At 34.1% G+C, this 22,391-nt stretch overlaps 1 protein-coding gene across 1 annotated transcript; it reads right to left on the bottom strand.

The window, feature by feature from the left end:
• Positions 1-3,387: 3,387 nt before the first annotated feature.
• On the bottom strand, positions 3,388-18,710 carry LOC125060157 (roundabout homolog 2-like). Its single transcript, XM_047664923.1, has 17 exons — positions 18,503-18,710; positions 17,962-18,154; positions 16,991-17,094; positions 14,813-14,966; positions 14,096-14,300; positions 13,553-13,739; positions 12,615-12,739; positions 11,731-11,865; positions 11,463-11,660; positions 10,451-10,751; positions 9,417-9,532; positions 8,808-9,019; positions 7,031-7,191; positions 6,093-6,221; positions 5,871-6,025; positions 5,062-5,507; positions 3,388-4,478 (listed from the first exon to the last, which is right to left on the bottom strand). Exons 1-17 carry the CDS (start codon positions 18,582-18,584, stop codon positions 4,397-4,399), a joined length of 2,985 nt encoding a protein of 994 aa, XP_047520879.1. The 5' UTR covers positions 18,585-18,710; the 3' UTR covers positions 3,388-4,396.
• Positions 18,711-22,391: the final 3,681 nt, after the last annotated feature.

The following is a 22,391-nucleotide window of genomic DNA, read 5'->3' as shown; positions in this document are numbered from 1 at the left end:
CAGACACGAACATGGAATCATCGCGGTTAACGTTCATGTATAAATCAGTATTTCACTTACAGCCCGTCCGAGCCATACCCATCAATCAAGAGCATATTCTAGCAATATCTACCTTCAGTGTACCTGCTCTGAAATTGGAAACCATAACTCACAAGTATTAGGGGAAGAAAACTCCATCTGTAGGCCTTATGGTTATAAATATCAGGAACTTGAAGTACGAATTATGGCTCTTAATGTACTTTCAGTGTAATGGATAATTCATGCACCCTATTCTGTAATTTTACGGGTCTTTTAATAATTATTTTCCGAAAATCGTGACGATCAATGTACCGATAAGCTGTTGTTATTCTATCCCAATTACTTTTAGGCCATTACTTAAAGTTTTAATTTCAAATATTAATATATGCGTTTCGCATGCGTGAACTTTTCATTGAATAATGCGTAATTGTTTTTTTATAGTAAAACTAATTGTCTTTTGTTTCCTACGTCAAACTGATACTGGAGTGTCACAATGCACTGGAGGCAATAACCCTGAAAAACAGGGTTACCCTACAGTGGATAAAGTGTGTGTGGATGATGAGAACTGAGTGGATCTCTTGGCAATGATGCTGCCGACGAGCTTGCAAGTTAAGGCTCCGGAATGAAGCTGCCTGGCCCGTACCAGCTCCTTCACTTGCCCTTCTCGCAAGTTCCAGGTTCCAGGTTGGATTCGCCAAAGATGTAGCTCCAACATCACCGATGGTTACGAAACGCAGCCTGCAGACAGGTGGCTCTGGCTGCAGTTAGCCCGATAATGACAAAGCGCCTTCTAAGCCTCAACAGAACTAACCTAAAATAATAATAAAAATTGTCCTAGGCGCGACAGAGGAATCAGTCACCCTCGTAGCCCTGGAATGCGTGGCTATGCCTAACCAACGTATAGAAATCCTCGAAGTAGTGCGATCGCTCCGTGAAGTGCCCAGGAGACTTCTGAGCTTCTAGAGGGAGCTAGGCTGGCTTAGTTAGCCAGGACTTCACAACGGACCTAATGAGAGTCTTAGTGCGGAAACTGAGTCCACCAACCTTTAATTTTTTTTTTTTTATAGAACGGGGGGCAAACGGGCAGGAGGCTCACCTGATGTTAAGTGATACCGCCGCCCATGGACACTCTCAATGCCAGAGGGCTCGCGAGTGCGTTACCGGCCTTTTAAGAATAGGTACGCTCTTTTCTAGAAGGACCCTAAGTCGAATTGGTTCGGAAATACTTCAGTGGGCAGCTGGTTCCACATAGTGGTTGTGCGCGGCTAAAACTGCCTTGAAAAACGCTCAGTTGTGGAACGGCGGACGGCGAGGTGATACGGGTGGAATTTCGTCTTATGTATATTATATATATATTATATATATTATATATATTATATATATTATATATATTATATATATATTATATATATTATACTTCTACAATGGCTACTTAACATACACATTTTTGGCCTAAAACGTTCACGCCACCCTATGTTAAATCTTTAAATTACCTGATAGTAACATAAGTATACACAATTATATATTTTATTCGTGTTCTACACAGAACATATCAAAATAAACTTTCATCTTTACGCGGTGCATCTCTCTCAATTTTTCACCGTCAGCCTGCCACTTGACTTAGCGACACGACGGAGGGCCCTCTGCTTTGAAATCGCACGTGGGGGAGTGTTGATGTAATAAAGAAAATAAAAATCAAAGAGAACTGGAATCCGGGAAATTTGATTCAGCGCAGACACCTTTTTTAAATGGGCCTTTGTTTAAATCCTCACTTTAAAAATCACACGTGCAACTCGACTCTATTTCAGTGTTTAAAGTTGTTTAAAATCTTAATTTGAAATTTGTGTTTGTTGTTGTTCTTTTGCTCATCACTCAACAATCTAACACTCAATTTAAATTCTGTTTAAATTTAGATAAATTTAAAAATTGCGTTTATTTTTATTTCAGATCTATTAGGCAATGTTTAGCCCCTTAGCTACCAATAAAATTAAAGATTAATAAACTCCAATAACTTTACCTACCGCTGCTTTATTTGATTACACGTAATGACTCTTCAAAACGTCTCCATTAAAACTTATAAAAGGATCGCTTGACAAGAGCCGTCAGCCAACACCTGGCGCGAAATGCAATCAAGTTTAATTATTACAGATATTAATAACAAGGGTGCAATGAGGGTGAAAGCAGGTTGCCATAGTAACACCCTAAGGTTGCACGCAGGCTGTGATGCCCACAACGTATTTAGATATTTACGAGAAAAGCTGATTAAGGCTTTAATTGCTATAAGGTTTTAACCCAACTAAAATTAAAGGGATCAGGATGTTATAGCATTAGTTTAAATTAGTTTCACATTTAAATTAGAAAATATTTTGTAATAAAGTTTCGAATTAGAATTGGAGGTAGCAAGTGTAAACATTGAAAACCTCTTATCGATAATTGCAAAAATATCACAAAGAAAACCAAATTTGTTGTTTCGATACATTGCGTGCTGCGATAAAGTGATTAAGAAGATTCATTTAGTCTGAGTGAAATAGTGATTACTCTTACTGTTAATCAAAATAAGAATGTTTTCATTGATATAAACACCTGTTTGTGTTCTTATTTAAAACGTTTACATTACTAATTGAGGTCAAACATTTACAGGATAATTTTACCACTACCCAAGTCAGTCAGTGTGACCAGTCACATATAGTGCAGGATAGAAGGCACCCGAACTGCATTTTAGGGGTATAACATTTACATTCGATTCCAAATCTTACGGTAGGGAATTTAGTTTATTTACTCAAATAAATGAAAACCAACGCTCGCAAGCGTAAACTTTCAAATTGCGCAGCATCTATTTTTAGTATTATGGTTTCACTTAACTTATGCAAAACATTTTATAGAACCTTTAAGTCTATGAATAAGGTTTTGTTTATAAGGCTGGCTAGCTGGCCTGGCGAACATCGTACCGCCTAACAGTCGATTCTTTATTTTTTTTAAATACTTATTCTGCTACTCGTACATTATGTCAAAAAATAAAAATTTACCTTCCCGGAACCCCTCCACTAACACTTGAACTTTATGATATGGTATTAAAGTTCAAATTGCCTTTTAAGTATTATAACAAATTTTTTGTATGGGAATATAGAAAAGTGTTGTTTTAAACCTTTTTACCCAATTTTTTTAATTTTTCTCTCCGTAAGAACCATCCTCGTACTTCAAGGAATATTATAAAAAAAGAATCAGACAAATCGGGCAAGCCGTTTTCATGTTATGTCGTGACAACGGAAAACGGGTTTCATTTTTATATATATAGATTAATCAACGCCATAGTTTTCATGTTAAGTACGCAGATGATGTTCATATTGAAGGTATAATAAAACAAATCACTCAAATATACTATCATTTAATAAGTTGACTGATGTACCAGAATATACAAATTAAATTACTGTATATATGTTTTTAGTTCAGTACAAAATTACTACAACTGTGATCGAAAATGTTTTATTGGTTCTCACTCGAAAACGCTATAAATAGTTAAAGGTTAAAATTGTATAGGGATATCAAATATTTCTAATTATTTACAAAATAAAAAAATGCAATACAAAATTATTCTATATCACAGTCACTAGAGAGATAAGACCTAGAATCTAGACTACGTTACAAGAGCAGTCTATTAAACACATTCACAACACTACAACCTTTGTTCATCGTCACCGCCAAAAAATAACTAGGATTAAATACCGAGCGAAAGTTTTACATAAAATCATGCTTGCCGTGGCGCGCATTACGCTGCTCTTATCTTGACATTTGGCATTGACAGCTGACAGTTGACTCTGATGTTTAAGTTGTTTAACAAAATGGCGTCCCAATTATTTTAAACTTTATCGATGTTTTCCGTTTAGAAAAATCATCGGAATGCCTGCACTTAATATGGATTAACGAAAGAGCTCAGAAAATAATAATCTGTGAATATACTTTCTTATATTTATCCAAAAACGTTACTTGTCAGCGTAATGAGCGGCGCAGTAAGCGTTTGTTAACGAGTTAGAAATTTCGCTGAGATACCCATAGTGATAACTATAACGTTCTTCAATTGATTGTTATTGATCAAACGAAACAACGGGTTTGTGATTCTAGTACAGTTTTGCACAAACGGTATAGCTACCACCTCTATTTTTCTATATCTAATATAATAAATATTATATACTAACTGGAACTACAATTGATTAAAAAACGATTATATTTGAGCTTAGGCAAAAAAACATGCATTAACAGAGATCATAATTGAGCTATACTTGTGCTGCGGTGTAACAGTTTAACACTTCAATATACATTTTATATACACATAATTGATAGACTAATTATTGCTTTTATTATCCCTAATGATATTGTTGAGTTAGCTTCTATAAGAATGTCCAGAACATCCAGACGCACCGTTGTTGCTTCCATATGGGTGCATTTCACGATATGGCGATTCCCTGCATCAATTAATATTATCAACCCAAAGTTTTCTGATTTACGGCCATCAGATTTGGACAGATCTTGCTACGAGAACTTGAAAAACGATATAGATTACTCTATCGACTAATTATAATCTTCAATGAACCCTGAATTAACTGAACAGGTTTTAAGAGTCATTTCCTATACAGTTGAATAATAATGCCAGTACGTAAAACTAGATTATGTCTGGCCTAACATTAGCGTTAAGTACACACTAAATTCAGTTGAACAAAATCAAGAACTTCACTCTATTAGTTTAGCTTATCTGAAATGGGGTAGTTTTTCGTAATAAGTGTAACGTGAAGCTAAGTTAATTGTGTATACCATCGCTAGGCGAGTAATGCTAAGCCCTTCCTCATCCCGTCTACTGCTTTAACACAGCTTTTACAAAATTTATTTATAAACAGGTTTAGCTGTATCAATTTTGCATGCTTAGTTTTTTTGTCTGTACCCTTGTCCAACCTTTTTGCATCTCACAAACGACATACACACCCTATAATATAATACCGTTCTTGTTGCCATGGTAACGATTTTGCTGAAATGTAAGAATGTTAAACTTACCTTTCATATGGAGGTGGTGGAAGTATATCACACAGATTCATTCTACAATTTTGCTCGCTCCGTCTACTTTGAGTCTCGTATCTTGGTTCTTGTGAAACCTGTCTAAAGCTATTTTCTCGAGCTAGCCACTGCCACTGAGGGTAATCATATTCAACATCAGCTATCGCTGTCCACGCTTTGGCTTCTTGTTGACTTGATGTTTTGGACTGAGCTGTCTTACACGAAGGGCATTCTTCAATCGACAGATCTTGGTCATCGCCATTGCATTTTGTCATATCACTATAATCTTTTGTTAATGTGGAACTATTACTACTACTCCTACAGCAGGTTGAACACTCTTCGGCGGAATATTGATTGCTATCAGCGAATGATCTAACCATACTGTTGTCATATGAACCTGGACTAACAGCACATTTGATACAGGAATCTTCTGCATCTGTGTGATCCTAGTAAGAGATAAAAGTATTTCTTTTTTAAATTAATACAAGATGAGGTTTTCAATTTGTCGGAGATTTTACATTTTTATGAATGCCTGGATTGCTTTAGGAATTTATTTTTGCTTAATACACTTACAGGTATTCCACTATAATCAAACCAGAATTTGAATATGGAATATTAATGAAACTGAGGAATTGTTTTAATGTTAACTGAGAAAAGTATTAATGTTAAGGAATTTGGATATTTTTTCAAGTTCATGCAGTTTCATTCAGAAAACATAATTTGGGTAAATCGAAGTGGTGGTAAAGCTCAAGCCGCATATAGAATAAAATTTTTTTTTTTATCTAAATATGATATATAAGAAAACTCACCTGATAATTATTCAATTCACTATATATTGCACTAGATGCATATGCTTCCGGCGGAAACTTTCTTATGTCATCTTGGCGTATGATGTCCTTCGTAGCAGAATGCTGAGGTAAGCTATACTCTGCTTCCATAGTCATTGTGCCAATGGAATTTCCCGCTAATGGAAAAAAAATAATTTCTCATTCGTATACTGAACCTAAATTTTATTAAATCATGTTTCATACCGTGTAAAAGACTTTGATGGCAGTTCAACATTTCAACACGCGGCTCATTTGCGTCATACAAAGGCCGCTCTCGCATCCACACAGCCTCTTTACCGAGTAAACATTGCTGTGTATTCGTAATTGGGGTGTCTGTCAAGCATTTTATTATCTTTATAAAAATCATTATATTTAATTGCTGATAGCTCATTGCACTTACACGAGTTACACGTGTATTTTGTGTGAAGCTTTGCTAATAATAAAAGCTATTTCCACCGTAGATATCGTCCCAAAAAAAATATTGGTTATTTGTAAAGTAGGTTTACGATCGAGATGTTTACGTGATAACGTCTTATTGGTGATATAAGTTTTTGGGAAGTAAGAAATTAATGAAGATAACAATTTTTTTTCAAATTTTAAATTACATCTATCGTTTTATTCACACTTTTGATGATAAATTTCGGGTGTAAAATGACAAGTTTACTTATTCGACTATGATATACATTTTTCTTCATACATTCACGGAATGACTGGCAGCGCTCGAGATGAGACGGGAGATCGGTCCGTCTCTCTCTCGTTATACCTGCGATCGCGCTCGTGAGGTTTTGGTGTGACACAAGTTTCTGAACATGTCACCCGACTAAAACGATTTTAAAGACGTTATCACGTCAAAAACCTAAATAAAACATGAGGCCGTATTGGTCTGCATCTATACAGCGCCATAATAACGGCAATGTTATAAAGTGAATTACAGATTGCCGTGACTAATACCTATGGAGACAGCTTGTCATAGACTTAAATAAACAAAACATTTATATAGAAGTGTGGTAACCTAAATAAAAGTATCTATATACACTATTGTTTAACTGTCCCTTGGACAGGAAAATGTGCTCAGCTATTGCTGAGAGACTCAGTACAAAAAAAAATAACCCCTAAAATAAATATTATTTATTTATACGTACTTGCTGAATTGTGGCTCTTTCGTTGTTTTGATTGCTTCTGGCGTAAATAAATTATAATGCCTGTTCCGACTAGAATGATCGCCAATAAAATCAAACTTAAAACGAGCAGCCAAGTTTCTTGGAACACAGACAAAATTGCTTTGTCTCTGGCTGGTTCCGTTCTGTAACAACGATATTTAATATTGTCTTTGGTTTACGCAATTACATACTTAAATATTATAAAAAGTTGTGGCGCTGTTACTGTTTCGTTGGTCATAAATGATCAGCTTTTTGAACACGTTTATATTTATATGCGTTTTCACCGCCGACGTTTGAACGCCGGTCTCATTACACACTATGATATTTAAATTAAGCTAATTAATAAACTAAACAGACAAGTAAGACACAAGATTAAAATGGCAAAAGATACTTGCGGAGGCTAAGATTCATAAGAAGCTGTACAGTCATTGATGATGATGATGAGAAAACTACTAGTTATGTTTACTAATGATGTAGATTACTTGTTATTTATACTAAAATTATTTAAACTATGATATTTATTCCATAAAAATCTAGAAAAAAAGTCTGAATGTTTGCTAACAAATTATTAACAAAGCGATTCTTGTATACCTATTCAGTTAGTGTGCAATGAAATGAATCAATCTCTGTTGTGTAAAGTATGCACTAATATAAAGTTAACCTAAGTTAAGTTAAGTTTATTACTAATTATTTTTTAGCTTAAAAATGTACACACTGAAGAAAGTTTAATAGAAATAATAAAGTTAATTTTTAGAGAGCAGAGAATAATTTGAAGCTACGCTGACTATCCTTACCACCTTAATCGTACCTTAGCCGCAATATTATATTAGTATTACAATAAAATTCTTGTAAAACGTAAATTTTTTTTTTAAATTTTTATCGTTAATTTTTACAATGACAATCCCCTAGGTAGCAGACGAAATTCGACAAATTTTACCTATACATCTGTCTCCTTTCAACACACGGTAAACACAATTTGATAATAATAATAATAATAATCATTTATTTGCAAGAATATGGTATAAAAATCTTATGGTTGTACAATCTTAACTCCGCATATTCTGCCACATATAATGGCGTGCAAATTTATCTTACATAATTAACAATTAGAATTTTACTATATTACAATCAAACCTTATGTGATTTTATAATCACATTATTTATTTTTTATATCCGGACAATCAGCCATATATAAATAGGCATGCAAATGTCATAAATTTTTGCTATGTCATATAATAAAAACATTAACATAATGTCATGATAATACGTCAAGCTATTTATAATCAATTGTTATCAAACTTATAGGCCAAATATTCGCCTACGCTATAAAAGCACCTTGACTTTAGAAACCCAATCACCTTCCCCTTGAAAACATAACATTACACGTTGTGTAAATTATGTAAATAAAACTTGTTTAATAATTACACTATTTTAGTAACATAATGAAAAATGAAATAATAAAGTAGAAATAATAAAGTTAATTCTTAGAGAGCAGAGAATAATTTGAAGCTACGATGAATATCATATACCTTAACCAAAAGATTATATAAGTATTACTATAAATTCTTGTAAAACGTATTTTTTTTTAATTTTTATCGTTAATTTTTACAATGGTAATCCCCTAGGTAGCAGACGAAATTCGACAAATTTTACCTATACATCTGTCTGCTTTCAACATACGGTAAACACAATTTGATAGTAAGAGACGAAAGAGTACATAATTAAATACATTTACGAATAAGGGGAAAATACTACTTACTGCACGTAATGCCTCTGTGACTGTGTAGGCAGCATATGTATCTGCGCAGGCGCACTGAAGGGCCCGTGACCGCGTTTAGTCACCGCCGCAGCGCGTGCTACGTAACGCCCTCCAGCCCTGAGAGAACTGGCTGCTGCAGCACGGGTTTTGGCACCAAGTGACATCTGACCCACGACACGACCATTGTTGCTCCCTCCGACCCTCACCTCAATCTATGTGTAGAACCTCTTTATATTTAGTTTTTTAATTTAATAATAAATTAAATAAATATTTAAAATAATATAACATTTTAAAAAAAACGAGCCGCCAAACGCCGGAAGTGTTATATCATTTCTAATATAAAATGATTATCTTAAACGCATTTTGATTCTATAAAATTGTTTTTAAATAAGTTTTAACTTTCATCGTAGTATCCGGATTTTAGAGAAACGTTTGAACGACGTCGAAGCAACACAACAACATATTTGCTATATACTTGACTATATAAAAATAATATAAAATAATTAACTGTAAAACGAGAACAACAAACGAGCATTTTGTTACCTATTTGACCCTGGCATTCACAATTTTAACAAAATATACTAAAGATAAAAACATTAAAAAACCAACCAAATATCCAGTTATTTCTCCATTCCACGCGTAAACTGGCGGCGGGTCCCACCGAATCCACGCTGATGTTGAATTTATTACACCAGCTGTTACACTGTGCGGTGGAGCCGTGGGGACTGTAAAATTTTACCTTTTAATATATAAACACCATATATGTGCATAGCTTAATTTAATTGGAACTCATATGAAAAATACAGCTTTATTAAGTTTACCGAGTAATATATCATTTTATGATATAGATATTATAACAAATTGTGTTTATTAAGGTAGATGCATTACAATGTGTAAGATTTGGTATAGGGAAAAAACGAGCAGCTCACAGCTCTTCCATAACAAAGTTAATTAATAAATTTATTATTAAAATTTTGATTATAAAACTGTTGCAACAAATTATTCTGCTAATTTTTAACAGTATATGCGACGCGTAACATGCCTGAGTGCATGAGTGGATGTAAGTGTGCGTGTGAGTGAATGTGTGAGAGTATTGTGTATTACACACAGTTTATTAGTTACAGATTTAATAAACGGTCTAATAGAAATACCAAAGAATAACTGTTTTACGATTACGCTTTTATATCACAATTTTAATATAGTATGTACGAGCCAAGGCTGTACATTTTGCTCACTGAGACTTTTAGTTTTATAAGCGTGGCGATTTCCTAAATCGTCGGAGATACGCCCCGAGAGTATAGCCAGACGTAAGCACTCTCTGCAACTGTTAAATTGTATTCATTCGTTACATAGCAATTAACATTTCATTATTTCGCTTATATTCTATTGTTGTATGCGAGTGGTTAATATTATAGAGTAAAACTAAAATCCTCTATTATTTAAAGCACCCTGATGAGACAGGAAGCGTACAATGAATTTAAAAGTTGCAAATGAAATCAGTAATTATACCTTAATTTTTATAAAAATTATTTCTATACATATATAAAGGTTGTTAGTATAAAACATAATTTAATTAAAACTATTGTAAAAGAAATGAAATGTGCGTTTGTGTGGCTTATTAATTGCGTTGATAAATATCTTACCATCTTCTTCTGTAAAACCAGCCTTCATGTTGGACGGTTTCCCAAGTAGCAATTTATAAAATGGCATCAAAAATATATTGTATTTGGCATACGGTATCAACCCTGTGAGTACATGGCTTGAGGATCCACTATTATGGACCGTTGTCATTGTAAAATTCTCATGTTTTGCTAATTCTATTAAACTGTCTATACTACTATTGACCGGTTGATTTTGTAATTCTAAAGCAAATTGTTTATTCAACGACGTCCCATTAAACCATATTTTCACTCCTTCTAAGTATTCGTTATAATCAGTCAGTACCTAAAATGAACGCCGTAATGAAAATTATGAACAATTTAATATAAATCACGCTTAAAGGGCCGATTTACATTATCTTAGTGTTTAGGAGAGTATTTTAGTACAAGTTGAAAGGCAAGTTCTTTAGTGCTTTAGTGCGTTGCGAGTGAACGTTTTCATTTCTTCCAGTAGAGTATCATTACAGCGCCACAATGAACGCGCAACGACGTCGGCAAATACGCTCTATTCTACGCAAAATACTAACTGTAGTTATGGAACAAATAGAAGACGAGATTTTATTCGAAATAAATAAACTAAATATAAATAATAAAATAGCTTCTTTTAAGGCAGTGTATTCCGAATGCCTAGCCTGTTTGTTTTTGTATAAATTGTTTTTAACGTTCCACAAACATTCGTGAACAACATATTATTCAGACACAAATTTGATAGTTGTATCTTCCGACCATTTAGCCATCTTTAAAAATCAAAAAACACGCACGCGTTGCGCGGCACTTATGCACTCTCCTAAAGATTTTACTAAATTACGTGTTTACACACAACGAGGAGGGGTATCACTTGAAACAAAAATAAAAAGCGATTCTATTTTGATTCAACTTGAAAGTCAAGTAGAACCGTACTAAAGCAAGTAGCGTTTACATGTTTCAACTAAAGTACTATCCTAAAGCACTCTCCTAAACACTAAGAAAATGTAAATCGGCCTTAATAGATACTTACGTCCCACACAATTTTTAGGGTTGTCGACGAAATTCCTTCAACGCGTCTAAGGACCAATACATCCTTCTGTAAATATCGACGCGCTTGCACTAATTCGTACTGAGTCATTGGTGGATGATTTTGAGGTTTATTTAAATCGGGATATGGAGAGGATGACTCCAGGTTCCCATTAAATGAATTTGCTTCTCTCCTTAAAACCTAAAACAATTTCAAACTGTAAATTCTATTTTTAAATGCTAATGATTTAAATATGATTTGAAATTCGAACCTGCAAAGTAACAGTATGTAATGCACTTCCTGCGGCGCTGACAGCTGCGCACGTCCATCTACCGGCGTGTTGAGTAGACACTCGGTCCAAATAAAGAGACCCCGATGCGTGTACAGAATTTGGGAATATGATTTCCTGTAATAAGCTATTATTAGTAATATCTTAGCTAATGTATTTGGCATTTTTCTTCTGCCTCGTAATTAGCTACTAGTTATACAGGCTGGTCCAACTAGTGACGTCAGTAATTTTTTTTTAGATTCCTCACACCTGGGGGTATACGAAAATACCCCATGTATGTTCCGCGATTTTTTTTAGTTTTCGAGTTATAAATTGTTTTCGTGTTTTTTGAATGTTTTCTGCCAGCGAGGTTTCAAAACTTCACATCTTTTTTGTTGTAGGTATTTTGCAGTTTCTTTTTCTTTGAAATGATTGTCTTAAATGTTGTTCAAATAAAAAAAAATCTCAGGTTCCTAAAATTAGTTAAAGCTACTCAAAAAAGGTTTTAAAGTTAGAAGTTTAGTTTTTAGCTGGATTTGTCCAAACATTCGACTTCAATTTAAAAAATTTGGATTTGCTTTTACATTTTTGTTTATACATATTGTTATTTATATTTTTTCTTTAGATTTTACTTTATTTAATTTTAGTTACATGTTATTTTGAGTTTTTTTTTTTGTTAATTAATTATGCACTTTTGTACTTTACTCTCTGTAGGGGTCCTATTTTTATTGTTCCATATTAGGGTTGATGAAATCGCTTGTTAGCGATAAGGCCGCCCGTTGCCTAATAACTTATGTAACCTGCTTTTTTTTATTTTTTTATGTATGATTTTGTATATTATGGTAACGAAGTGTAAATAAAAAATAATGTATATGTTTAAAATTTACCTGAGAACCCTCCATCGTCCAGAATATAACTGGTTTTGGAGAACCATCAGCGTCACATGGAAATGAAATGGATTCTCCTTCCCATGCTGTTTGATCAGAAGGCACGCGCGTGAAATGCGGTAAAGCTAAAAAGGATTTGAAATATAGACGTCTGGTATAATAAAAATATAATATCTTCTAAAATATAAAACTCTCGTGTCACAATGTTCGTTCCCATACTTCTCCGAAATGGCTCGACCGATTCTTATGAAATTTTTATGCATATTTAGTAAGTCTAAGAATCGGCTACTATGTTTCAAACCTCTAAGTGATAAGGGGTGTCGATCCCAAATTTTATTTTTATTTTTTTATTATGTGGCATTAAAAATACATACAACCCTTAACTTTTTTTTATATTAAAACTTATAACTTGAACTCCGAGGTTTATATAGAGAAAAATTCACAGAAAAACCTAAAAAAATCCATTCCGGGAAACTGAACATTCTCTGGAGTAGCATACTAAAATGTGCCATGTTGGTATGTACTAAAAAGGTAAACTATGTAAAATCACATTAAGGAGAAACGAATTTCGGGGGGGGCAGCTAGTCTAATATAATAAAATTCTCGTGTCACAATGTTCGTTCCCATACTCCTCCGAAACGGCTCGACCGATTCTTATGAAATTTTTTATGCATATTCAGTAAGTCTGAGAATCGGCTACTATCTATCTTTCAAACCCCTAAGTGATAAGGGGTGTCCACTGTCCACTCCGATTTTTTTTTTCTCAGCCTTTTTTTTTTGTTTTTAATTTTTATGGTTGTTTACCCTTCTATGATAAACCCCTATTTTTTATGATTTTAGACAGTTATTTTTATTGAACTAAAAAATTTTTTCCTAGAAATAATGTACATGGGTAAACAACGATTGCCGGGTCAGCTAGTAGACTATAAAATTCTTACAATGCACAGTCAGCGTAGCACTGGCCACACTAGTTCCTGCTTGGCTCTCAGCGCGACAAGTATAAGTCCCAGCGTCTGACGGGAGCACTCTATCTATCCTCAACGAACCCCTCCTTATTATTGCATACGGAGATAATTGACCTTTATCACGTGACCATGTCACTGATACATCAGACTCCGGTGAGGCCTAAAACGAGAATGAGCACGAATTGAATGTTTTTTTTTTAAAGACAATTCACTCACAATTGACCCAGTCCCATGCTAAGCTGGTGAAGCTTGTGTTATGGGTACTAGGCTACGGATATACATACATATAGATAGATAGACATATAAATACATATTTAAACATCCAAGACCTAAGCACAATACCAAATGCTCATCACATCGATGTTCGTCTCAGCCGGGGTTCGAACCCGGGACCCATGGATTCGCAGTCAGGGGTACTAACCACTAGACCAATGAGTCGTCAAATGCTGATAATGCTTGGTTTGTAAATGAAAATCAAATTTGTAACATTGTACACCCGTTTCATGAATTACTTACTTGACAATGAAACTCAACGTTCTGGTTAATCAGTGCCGTTATATTATTGGGTTTCACTAGAAAATGTGGTCTACGTAATACGAGTAATGTGGCGGGACGAGATTGTCTTTCGCCTGCTACGTTAGACGCCACACATTTGTATACACCGCTATCAGATGCAAGACTTTCTATTATCTTTAGATTTCCTCCGTCGACTATAGCTATCCTGAAAACAATGATTACGTTTACCTATTCTTAAATAATTCTAACTTATTATTTTTAACTAAATAGCACATTTTATTGTCTTCTGCGAAACCTATTCCTCGATTTACTTTAGAGTTTTTAATAAATAAATTGCACTACATTCTTTTTAGGTCTGGGCATAAAATTTCTGTATCTGTAAGTGTTCAGCCTCCTGTGCCTGACACACGCCGTCGACTTTTTGGGTTTAAGGAAAGCCGCTTTCCTCACGATGTTTTCCATTACCGTTCCAGCGAATGTTAAATGCGCACATAGAAAGAAAGTCCATTGGGGCACAGCCGAGGACCGAACCTACGACCTCAAGGATGAGAGTCGCATGCTGAAGCCACTTGCTCTCTCATTTTGTTATTATTCGTTTATAATTTAAGGACTAACTTTAAATAAATTGCACAAATAATCGTCGCTACAAAAAAAGACTCGATTTCTGGAAGCAAAGGTGACGTAAAACTTTTATACACAAGTAGATTTCAGCTCTACCTTCCATTAACATCGACATCAAGCGTTCTTCCATCTTTAACCCAATGTACTGAAGGATCTGGAGCACCCTTGGGTGAAGAACATTCAAGCATTGCTGGCTCTCCACTAGCTACTTTCACGTCGCGTGGCTCGTTTCGGAATTCATCACGTAGAACTGTATGAAATATGCTATATATTACTACCGACACTTAGCCAATTTCACTATAAAAAGATAAAAACAATATGCAAATAAGTGCACTAGAAAATTCGACAAAATTTCATTGATTCGCAACAGCAATATTTTTTTTCGTAAGAACAATGTTTTTTTTCCTGGCCAATTACTAAGGGTAGCTATTCGCTTAGCACAAACTTTACGATAGTATCGACAAATGCTACGATATTCGATACATCAATACGATAATGTAATATATATTGATAGCACGAGAAATTTTTTAAAACTTTTTTTCGAGATGACATAAAAAAACGAGTGGAGCATGACGTACAGACTCGAGCGCCAACGCAAGTTCGGCTCTGTACATCGAGAGCAAACAACGTATACATCAAGAGAACGTTGAGGAGATCGTTGCCGCGGCTAATACATGATCTACCCAATTAGATATTAGATAGCCTACTACCTAACAGTTTAAAAAACTACTTTTATATGCATTTGTCGCGCTCCTAAACACGACTGCTATGGTTACATTAATATAAACCACAGCGGTTTTCTAATGTAACATTATATTATATTATTTTGTAAAATAAAGAATTAAAAAAAGGGATAGTTAATTACAAAATTTTCTTTTCTATTCGAACTATGTATGTATCACCGTAAAATTGTAAAAACCGTTAGATTGTTATCTATCTATATACGTTAAATTGTAAGCAGTACTCTGAGGTTCACAATCTTTCGACAGTTTATAATCTCGCGAGATAGATTACAATCTAACGGTGTTTACAATTTTACGTTAACATATGCTCAAGCGTCCGGGTAGTTCCTAAAACGCCCACAAAGCGCTGTTCCAGTAGTCCGTACAAAAGTCTTTAATTTTACGTACTATTCTTGTCCCGGGTGACATTCAAATATCATCCTAAACGAGCAAATGTCACAAACACTACAATCTTAAAATACATAAAGCATTAAAAGCTTTTAAAGTCATCATGTCCGGCCGCTGAATAGTAAGTTATTCTTAAAGTACATTTAATTTGTCCCTAAAATCGCATAAACGTAATGAGAGCTAGAGTCGCAGTCTGAGTCGTTAAGACTCTTAATTAATTTCGCAGACTACTAAAAACTACTAAAACAAATTAAAACTTAGCTAAAACTGTCCCCTGTGCATACTTTGGCCTGTTACTTAAGCACTTCACAGCGAAATTCATTTTATTTAATATTGTAAAGCTCTCGATACTTAATGGACATTAAGTAAAGTGAAAGCTTTTAGATTTGTTTCGCTTTAATTTTATCGACGGTACAGTTTAATGTATGTATTTTATATTCTTTATTCTAAATGGTGGCAGAACATATCGGAGATAGTATAAAATAATCATTTATTTATTTCCAAATAATTAATCTTAACTGTTACTACTAATGCGATAGAACTACACAATAATACCTACACCGATAAACCTACAAATAAATATATATATACCTATCTAGATCTTATAACTAATAATATACCAAGCAACTCTTGTGAACTCAACCAGTGTACAGACAAATAGGTTTACTTCGATAGAAATTCTATTAATTATATGTATTGCTAGCGTAAGTGTACAGTACATCCAAAAGTTGAGACTTCCGCCTCAGGTTTTTACTTGGAACCAGTAGACCCAGTCTCTCCATTATATCCAGATTATGAACCATCATAATCTAAACATGATCATATTGCGACACGGGTCTTTATGTTCACTAGTTATTACCAAATGTTTGGACATGCTAGGAAAATAACATTCTTGTTACCATGGCAACAATGGCTGTCCTTTTTGGGCGTCCCGTATCTTCTTCAAAATTCAAATTTGTATACAACATATAAATCTCCGTTTAAATAAGTCATTACTTGCTCGCAAATCATTTCTTAATAACTAAGAGTTTTTGCTCTCATGCATTTTTAAAGAATTCTTATACATAGCGCACATTACTTTATATGTCATTTTAACTCAAGTGATACTTGGTTATAGATATGGAGGTAAGTATGTAGTCCTTACCAGCGATAGTAAGTGTCGCGTTCTTGCTAACCGCTTCCCCGACAGTGTTACGTGCGACGCACCAGTAGACGCCCTCGTCGCTCTCTTTCTTACCACGCATGACCCTACAAACATTTACATTCACAATGTCCTATAACGCATAACTAAAAAATTTTTGTCCATGCACTGGCATTCTGCAGGGTCTCTCATCTATTTTATAAAAATAAGATAGTTTAACTGCCGTACTTAGGATCGTTAATTAAATTAATCGGTATTAAGAACGGAACAACTAAGCTATAATAATTGATGCTAGAATTTATTACTGATCTAAAGACGCAATCGCCATTATTAGCTTTGAATGGAAATTGGTTAACTTATTTAAATGTTTAACGTGTTATGACATATTTTTAAAATATTTGTTATATTTGCATCTTATAAGTAGTAATTATATATAATAAAAAGACAAATATATTAATACTATTTATATATTATGATTAACAAATAATGCAGCTTTCTACTGGTGACAATATTAATAATTGGTTCGGCAATTCTAGAGATTAAAGTCCTACAACAAACTGTACCTGTTAAATCTTTAACTTAAAATTAATAAAAAAAAAAGTGAATGTTGTGAAATATAACGTTTTATAATAAGTACCTATTGGTATTTGTAAGATGCGTTTAAGATTACTAAGGGATAAGGATAAGGGATGCAAGGGGCGGCCTTATCGCTAATAAGCGATCTCTTCCAGGCAACCCTAGTTAAAGAGAAAAAAAAAAAAAAAAAAAAGAAACATGATGCGTGCGAGAAGCGCAGAAACAAATGTTATATAAAATATATATATAGAACCTTAATCTTAAGTAATACAAAAGAAAATATAAATAACAGACTAAAAACTTATAAGCTAATCTTACAAAACATGTACAGCGAATAGTGATGGAAAAGGAAACATAAGAATTATACAAGTACATTTGTTACATATTATATCACACACCTGAGAAAAAGAAGTCCATCTTCAAGCAAAACCCTGTGCGGGTGGTCAGTTGGCGCAAGCGGAGAGCCGTCCTTGTACCACTGAATCGTTGGTTTGGGCTTTCCCTCAGCCACGCACCGAAGGGTAGCGGGTTCGCTTCTCCCAACTATTGTGTCAGCTGGGTGCTCCTTTATACGGGGCGCCCGGCTTTGCGCTTTTAAGAAATTTATGTTTTTTTTACCTTGGACGTATTTAATCAATTAAATCAAATTTTTGAATAATTAATGGTAGGTTGATAATTATTAAATATCATTAAACCCACACAAATATGCACTTATAAATGAATCGGTCGTTGATAGATGAAAGTTCCGATGCTAAGCGATTGATCATAATAATAAAATATCAATAAAATACTTACTCTTTATTATTTATTATAATATATTAATTAATATTATTTAAAATGCTTATATTAAATTTATGGTCGAGGTTTCATTTAATAAACATTACACTTAGCATACTCGTAGGCTCGTTTAGATGTAAAAAAAAATATATAAACACTCACCAACAGATGTTTGTAAAATGATCAAGAAATTCAAAACTATTATCAACTGGTTCCATTCACGCTTATCACACAGTATCACCATAATGACATACACTTAACACATTCGACTTTTGTTTATTCGAACATCGCGATGTATTAGAGAAAAATGCGACACAGCCACCCCGTCAGACACGTCGCCGCGTACTGCCCCCCTCTATAGAATATATTTTGCGCCGACTCAGAACGTTGAACTTGCCATTATGAACTTTATGAAAATCACTGCAGGTACAATTCAATTTTCAGTTGACGTTCGCGTTGCAGTTTTGTAATCCAACATTTTTCCTTCCAACAAGTGAACTGCAGCGTAAAGTAACAAAGGTATTTACGATATTTTAGTTTAAATTTAGTGACCGCTTTTCATTTGTTTTGTATCGGTTTTAATAGTTTATGTTTAAAAAGAAAAGGTAACATTTTTGAATATACTGTTCGAAATTAATTTCGACCCACTTATTAAGATAAATGCAGTTTGCAGTACAGCAAATATGAAGAGTTGACTTTTGACCCACAGTCGACATGGTTTAGCTGATTCCCACTCCGAATTAGTGCGAGGTAGTGCTGTGCACCAATTATATTCTATGAAACTACCACTTAGTTTAATTAAATGATATTATTTTATCTCCTTTTTGGTACATTTCTGGACGTAGGCCACCTACGTCTTCCCCCAGTATGCTTTGCACCTATCCACTGTGAGTCAACCTCCTCCTTCCTTCAGAACACGTAGTCGGTGGGCAGCCGCGCGGACTTTTCTTCTGTTGATGTCTCCATTCAAGGAGTTGGAGGTTCTTGTCCGTACGCGCTATATGGACTACTCACCACCACTTAGTTGTTGCGACATTTTTCAAATCTAACTAAAAATGTGTTTTACTCAATTATTATTTTGTTAAATGGAGTATTTATAATAACTATTTAGGTATTGTATACGAGAAAAACAAAAAGAATTTTATACAATACAAGAACCCATAAAAACAAAAAAAAACACTAGGTACCAATTAATATAAGAAACTATAAAAAAATCAATGGCGCTACAGCTTTTTTAGGTCTTAGCCTCAGATTTCTGTAACTGTTCTATGATCATTTGTCAATCTAATAGGCAAGTAGGTGATCAGCCTCCTGTGCCTGGCACACGCTGCCGACTTTTTGGGTCTAAGTCAAGCCGGTTTTCTCACGATGTTTTCCTTCACCGTTCGAGCGAATGTTAAATGCCCACATGAAACTCCGGTGCCAAGCCGGGAATCGTTACATAAATACAAATACAAGAAACTATACTAACTATAAAATACACCACTAACTAGCACCGAAAGCTTATCAACTCAAACAAAACAGCATACCTAAACTCCAGCATATTATCACCGGAACAAGATTATTACTCGCGAATTCCAGACACGTGGTACGGAGTTGAGACGTGTCAACTGTGTTTTGGTGCCATGAATGTGCCATAAATGTTGCTAATCACGTATATTGTTTAATAATTGTTTTTCTGTTGATTGCAGTATTGTGATTTAGGCTTTTAAAGATATAAAAAATCACTTGGCTCAAGCACAAAGAGAAGATTTTTTTCAATTTGCGGTGTTGTTCAGGCTGAGATTTTAGTGGAAATATTGAATTGGAGTTATACTTACGCTTTCCTACTTGTTTCTAAAATAAAAATAACGGTAGGCTTTTTTACGTTCACTGATGTATGGAGGTGTACTTTATTATCCATTTTTTTAAATCTCTAATTAACTTAATCATATATAAAAATAAGGTTTAATTTGATTTTTTTTTATTAGATTTTAATAATAATATTATTGATCTGGAGTTATACTTACGCTTATCGATTGTCAATCCTACATGTCTTATCTGATTTGGCCGACTTATTTCTAAAATAAAAATAACAGTGCTAAAAAAATGCTTTTTTACGTTCACTGACGTATGGAGACGTGCTTTATTCATCCAATTTTTTTTAAATACCTAATTAAATTTAACATATTAAAAAGGTTAAATTTGATTCATAATATGTACATACATGTCATCGATAGCCTATTCTCAAATTAATCGAATATTCTGTTATCTCTGGCACCTCATGAATATTTCAATGAAACTGTTAATGAAACCTCCTTTGTCCCACGCCGATACGTAAGACAACGGATCTCATTAAGTCTATTCGGTATTATCTTTGAACTAGCATTTTTAAGTACTTAATTAGCGACATAATAAGTGCTGACGTTCAGTGAAACTTTGAATAAACAATGAAGGTTCAATTGGTGTTTACCGTCAATTAAAATGATGAACTGTTACCACAGGACTTCTTTTGTCCCATTATAGGCACCAGCCTCTTGCAAATATAATACCTGCAGCATGTAAAGCCGTAAAATGCAATATTGTGTGGCAAATTCATTATTATTATTTTTTTCTTTATGAATATAGATGTTTCTGTCGTTGATGAAATACGTCACATACAGGGGTCATAGAAGTTGCAATCTCCAATCGCGTATAGTAAAGTCATTATAGGGGCTTTAGCGCATCGAACCCACGACCTTAAGGTTGGACCGCACGCTAGGCTAACAGGGCTCTGGTTTTTTAATGATAGCTCATGGCTCATCAGATGTTAAGTGATACCACCGCCCATGGACAATCTCAATGCCAGAGGGCTCGCGGGTATGTTGCCGGCCTTTCAATATTGGTACGCTCTTTTTTCAAATACTTCAGTGGCCAGCTGCAAAACTGCCTAAAAACGGTGAATCTTTGTATTCCAACTAATTCATAATGGTCTACTTATAATATAATAAGATATGATTTTGAATTTCGTTCTCAAACAAAAAGCCACAGCCTATTTCAATACTAATTTCATTTACACAAATATGTAAACTAAACCATAATTGCTTTATGCCGATTTCACAATACAGTGTAAATAGAAGCAGCGAAAATGCGCAATATTTGATATACCTTACATTCAAATAAACAATATGCACGAGCAAACACTATAAAATCCACATAAAACGCTAGCACTGGCTTCCGTGCAAAGCGATCGCATAAAATGCAGCTTTATTTATTTCTGCGAGATAAACATTGAAGTGAGGATATTCTAAGCACGTACCGACTCGGACTTGTGTCAGGTGAGGCTTATAGCCTTCTTAGGCCGATACAGATCGCGCGCACGTGCCCCGCCGTTGGCGGCTCTGTGATAAGAATGTGCGTGTGTCTATGGTATTTTTAGCAAATTGCCACACGTGTCACTTTCGATAACAGTTAAGTCAATTTATAAATATTTTGTTTTGGAATACCGATAGTTTGGTCTAAGATCCCGCTATACAACGACCTTCACCGAGATGCTTATTTAATGAAACTTATTTTATATATAATTTAATATGTCCATAAATATAATCCATATGGGTTACCTAGCAAATTTCAGTCCAGAGTATTTTTAATTAATTAAAAAAAAAAATATTTTTTTAAACATTTCACCGGTATGATTATTAGATAAATTCTATACCAATCGAAAGTATGAAGCCCATAGAATATGCAAAAGTTAGGTTGTTTTTAATCAATTAATTATTTATGTGTATATTTTTTATGTGACACTAAAGTATATATACATCTTTAGTATAAAAGAAGGTTTTAGTGATACATTTATAATACTACCCTGATTAAAAATATTGATTGAAAAAAGTTCAAAAAATTTACTACATGCAAATTATAAAAAAAAAAAAAATTTTTAATATTAATTAAACATACTCTGGACTGAAATTTGCTAGGCAACCCATATGGATTATATTTATTGACATATTAAATTAAATATAAAAAAGGTTTCATTAAATAAGCATCTCGGTGAAGGTCGTTGTATAGCGGGATCTTATACTAGTTTATCACT

This window comes from Pieris napi, chromosome 21 (assembly GCF_905475465.1).
Source record: "Pieris napi chromosome 21, ilPieNapi1.2, whole genome shotgun sequence".
NCBI classification, from domain to species: domain Eukaryota; kingdom Metazoa; phylum Arthropoda; class Insecta; order Lepidoptera; family Pieridae; genus Pieris; species Pieris napi.
This window is presented reverse-complemented; position numbering and strand designations above follow the sequence as displayed.

Excerpts from the sequence above, each read along its gene's own strand:
- LOC125060157 (XM_047664923.1), bottom strand. The coding sequence starts at position 18,584 with ATGGTGATACTGTGTGATAAGCGTGAATGGAACCAGTTGATAATAGTT. Across the intron at positions 14,967-16,990 it reads CGCGACACTTACTATCGCTG|TTCTACGTGATGAATTCCGA; the intron begins GTAAGGACTACA and ends TATTTCATACAG. Across the intron at positions 13,740-14,095 it reads ACGTTGAGTTTCATTGTCAA|GCCTCACCGGAGTCTGATGT; the intron begins GTAAGTAATTCA and ends TTCTCGTTTTAG.